This window comes from Gymnoscopelus microlampas (assembly GCF_963454915.1).
Source record: "Gymnoscopelus microlampas genome assembly, chromosome: 4".
Taxonomy (NCBI): Eukaryota; Metazoa; Chordata; class Actinopteri; order Myctophiformes; family Myctophidae; genus Gymnoscopelus; species Gymnoscopelus microlampas.
Window position 1 is genome coordinate 48,898,241 of NC_139941.1, and position 4,352 is coordinate 48,902,592.

Here is a 4,352-nt window from a genome sequence, read left to right on the forward strand (position 1 = left end):
TGTGTGTAATTTGCTGTGTGTTTATAAGAATTTATTTTTACAATTTTGTTTACATTACATCTTTGTGTTATTTAAAATAATAAATGTTCTGCACCTTTCCAACATTTTTTAATTGGTTTAATTTTACCTACTGCCCTGTCTGCGTCTTTCATATGGAAATATGCGTTTTTATGTGAATAATCGTTCATGCTCCGGCATATTGTCACTGTTACTTCAGATAATGCCTTGGGTTACGTCAGGGGTCTTCAACAGGGGGTCTGGGACACCTAGGGGGGTCCTTAGAGTTACTACTGCAAGTCTTTGTGTGATAGGACCTTCTTTCTTATGATTTATCTATGAATCTATGAAAAAGTTGAATCTGCACCATAATTGTATACAATATGTAGTGGGGGGGGGGGGGGTCTCTGGTTCAGCTCTCTGTCAACTAGGGGGTCCTTGGCTTGACCCCTGGGGCCTGGGTTACGTTATAAGTGAAAATAAATGGTCCTAACGGGTAGCCTTTGACGCCACAGCAGCAGACAGGTGTAATTGAATACGATGGCATGGTGTCATTGGGTAAGCCTTAGCTCATGTTTACTTAAACCCATTACAATTGGGAGAGCATCTGTCATTTTAGTGTGTATATGTGTATACAGTATGTGTATATATAATATCAGTTTTTCAGAAACTTGGGATTTAGAACAGAGGTTCTCAAAAATTGGAGATCTACAAGCTCACAGAGCTGGTACATCTGCTATTTTCAAACATTTTAGAAAAATCATGAATAATTTTGGATTTATTTTAACACATCAACTGCCAGGTATTAATTAATTCATCCGCTAAATACAAACACATTAGACAGACATACATCTGAAATGCAGGGTGTAAAGTAACTACGTACATTTACTCAAGTACTGTACTTACTGTAAGTACACTTGATGATTTTTTACTTCACTGGAGTACTTCCAAATCTCAATACTTTTACTTCTACTCCATTACATCTCAGAGATAAATATTGTACTTTTCCCAATAATTGGACAACTTTAGTTACTTTGTAGATTTTAAATATTATTACAAAAACTACACTATATTAACCACTTCAGCCAAATATAGACTTCGGCTATTTGAAAATAGCAGATCTACAAGCTCTCAATGCGTCGCGATGCAAGCTTGTAGATCTGCCAATTTTCAAATAATGTATACATTTTGAAAACATGAAATGGAAGATTTCTGCATAATTGAGTACTTTCACTTTTGGTACTTTAAGTACATTTTGATGCCAATACTTTTGTACTTTTACTCAAGTGAATTCTGAATACGAGACTTGTACTTGTAACAGAGTATGTCTGCATTGCAGTATTGATACTTTTACGTAAGTAAAACATATGTACTTCTTCCACCACTGCTGAAATGGCTTACTTTAGCTATTTGTGATCCTGAAAAGTAACAGTTTTTGGACATAATGAGGTTATCCACCCGACGGAGACAATGTGAATCTTCCCCACGTTCCACGGTGTCGAAAGGCAAAAATGAATGACTGATGAATTATGAGATTGTAATGGTTTGGGGTCCTCTCATATTGGTTACCGTGGTAACGACGTAGGCGTCATGACGTCGTGACTTTTATCTCTTTATACGTGTTCTTCTAATTCTTTACCTTCCTCTGACACTGCAGGGCGGGGAGGGTGACACGAGGTCCACTACAGGTAGGACCTTGTGGACCATTGTCTGCCATGCCGCGAAATACTGCATGTCTACATATATTGCCTTGTTCCTGTACATTCCTACATGTTACGCTTGTACTGAGGCATCCCCCCCAAAGTACTAGGAGACATTGAATTTCTCCATCTGTCCAATGAATCCTTCTCGCCATTTCTTTTGTAAAACTTGCTGCACTATATTGTTCTGTTTTCATTACACCCCCTTGCGCTCTCCTAAATGAAAATCAATTCTCGCACTCTGTAATGACGTCAGTGGCGCTCGGGTCGCACTGCAAGTGGCTTTTTGGACATTTTTTGACACATTTTGATATGTGGGTGGTTAGAGCAGGTTACTGCGTTCAGACCGAGACACATCTTTAGAAATCAGATTTGAATCAGATTTTAAACCACCTCTGAATGTGGCTCAAGTCGGATTTGTAAAAATGTGATCTGTCTCTGTTCAGACTTCATAAAACAAATCAGTTTCCAATCTGGATATGGCATAGATCTGATTTAGGCTGGATTTGGCTGCCAGTCTACACAGGGCCTAAGAATACTGCTGTGTGAACCTCTGGTGGAACTCCTTCACTTTAGCCAGGAGGATCTTGAGCTTGTCTGTCGGTGGCAATATGGTCATCCTGAAGTGGTGCGTTCCGTCCCTCTGGCCGAAGCCACTCCCGGGCACGAGGCAGATGCCGGTCTCCTCCAACATCTTCATACAGTAGAGCATGTCCGGAGCCTGGCCCTTCTCCCTGGCTTCTTCGACAGCCTTCTCAGGGATGGTGATGCGGGGGAAGGAGTACATAGCTCCCTGCACCGGACTACAGCTGATCCCGGGCACCGTGTTCAGAATCTCCTCCGTCAGCCGGGCCTTCTCTGCCAACACGCGCAGGGTGGCCGTGCGCTCCTTGACGAAGTTGTCATAGGAAGGCTCCCCAGGCCCAGGGGGGTTGACCACCAGATCCATAAGGGCCTGTCCAGGAACCGGGGGACATAGACGGACCGACAGCAGCTTGGTCAACTGGGCCTTGACCTCGGCGTCCATGTTGACGATCTCCATGTAGCCCCCTCGGAATCCACACTCTCCCATGTAGCCTTTCGAGGCGGAGTGGAAGGAAGCCAGCTCCACGGTATCCGAGTATTCGGGTCCCATCTCGAACAGCACCTTTTTAAAGGAGTGGAACCGGCAACCGGCGGCGTACACGTTATCCTGGTACACCTCGTCGGCCATCAGGAAGAGGCGCTCCTTCGCGGCGAATCGGATCACTTCCTCGACGCATTCCCTGGTCTGAACTTGACCGGTGGGGTTTCCGGGGTTGATGACGCAGAGGGCGCGCGGGTCGCAGTAGCGTCTGGCCTCGTCCAGGGCGCGCTGCAGCTCGCCGACGTCCAGACTCCAGCACTTCTCCTCGTTCAGGTAGTAGTTTATCTGCGCCGCGCCCAGTTCGGCCAGGGCGGCCGAGTACAGCGGGTACTGGGGGATGGGGACCATCACGCCCGTGCACGCCGCACCCTCGCCACACACCAGTAGCTTCAGCATGGTCACGATGCCACCGCTAGCCCCTATGGTGAGGTAGATGTCGTCCGGATCACAGGGAACGCCACCGTCCCTACGCTCAACGTAGACGGCCACGTCCTGACGCACGCAGTCTATGCCCTGACTGGCGCTGTAGGCGCCCATGCTGCCCCCTCCGCAAGACCGCAGGATGCGGCGCGCTCTACTTTTGGCGTCCTCCGGGAACGTATTGTCGTTGACGTCTAAGAGTTCCGGGTAAGAGCAGAGTGCCAGGACCTGACGGAAGAAAGTGATTGGCCGCTGGCCCATGGCGTGGGCGTCACCGATGTTGGCCCTGATGACTTCTTGGAAAGGTTTCTTCACCCCCTCTCTAAGCTCCTTCTCGATCTGTACGGCGCGCTGCATGATAGGCCCGCGCACGGCGTATTCAACCTTCTTCACGGTAGGGTTCATGGTGTCCAGGGTCAGCACCTTGGACGGCCGGGATGCCGCTCCATTCGCGGTCATCTCCTTGGCGATTCCACGGAGCGCCGACAGGGCTCTGCCATGAGGAGAGCAGGGGGGAATCATTGAACGGGCACCCGAACCAGGGTGACTGACGAGGGGGTTCTGATGCCCACTAGAGCCGAGTACCAAATAATTCCGAGCCATGGTCAAAAGACGAACGCCTCTAGATGGTAACAGTTGTATCCGCGAAGCTGACATAGTAAATGTTATAAAAGTATTTTTAAATGAGGATAAGTGGTACAGTAGTTGTTGTGCGCTGCCTGGTGCTGTTGTTCCACTCAGGGCTGTGCTGTTGTGCAATACATTTCTAAAACAAAGCCACCCGCACAGACCTTTGAACCTTACAGCTGTGACGGTAAAGCGGGCTTCGATCAAGAGATCATAGGCATTTGATAAGCTGATGGCTCTCCAAGCCGTGTTTGTATTGTGACGTCAGTCTTCTGTCATGTATTCATGGCTCCAAATTTGGGCAAGGCATCAGTAGATCCGAGGCCCATTAACTGCCATTATAGAATACTAGGTAGGCTGGTTTCTGAAGTGTCCACAGCCCTGACACAGACTGAGTAGAAAAAAATTGCACCATTTCATCATAAGCGACTTTGGGTACCAAGAAAAGCGATATATAAGTCTGACGTATTTTTATCATAAGT

General features: G+C 47.3%; 1 protein-coding gene across 1 annotated transcript; it reads right to left on the reverse strand.

Moving 5' to 3' along the window:
- Nucleotides 1–2,226: 2,226 nt before the first annotated feature.
- LOC311043413 (alanine aminotransferase 2-like) lies at nucleotides 2,227–3,900 on the reverse strand (the record flags this gene model as incomplete). The annotated part of the gene is made up of 1 exon (XM_084054649.1): nucleotides 2,227–3,900. One exon carries the CDS (start codon nucleotides 3,898–3,900, stop codon nucleotides 2,227–2,229), a length of 1,674 nt encoding a protein of 557 aa, XP_083910775.1.
- Nucleotides 3,901–4,352: the final 452 nt, after the last annotated feature.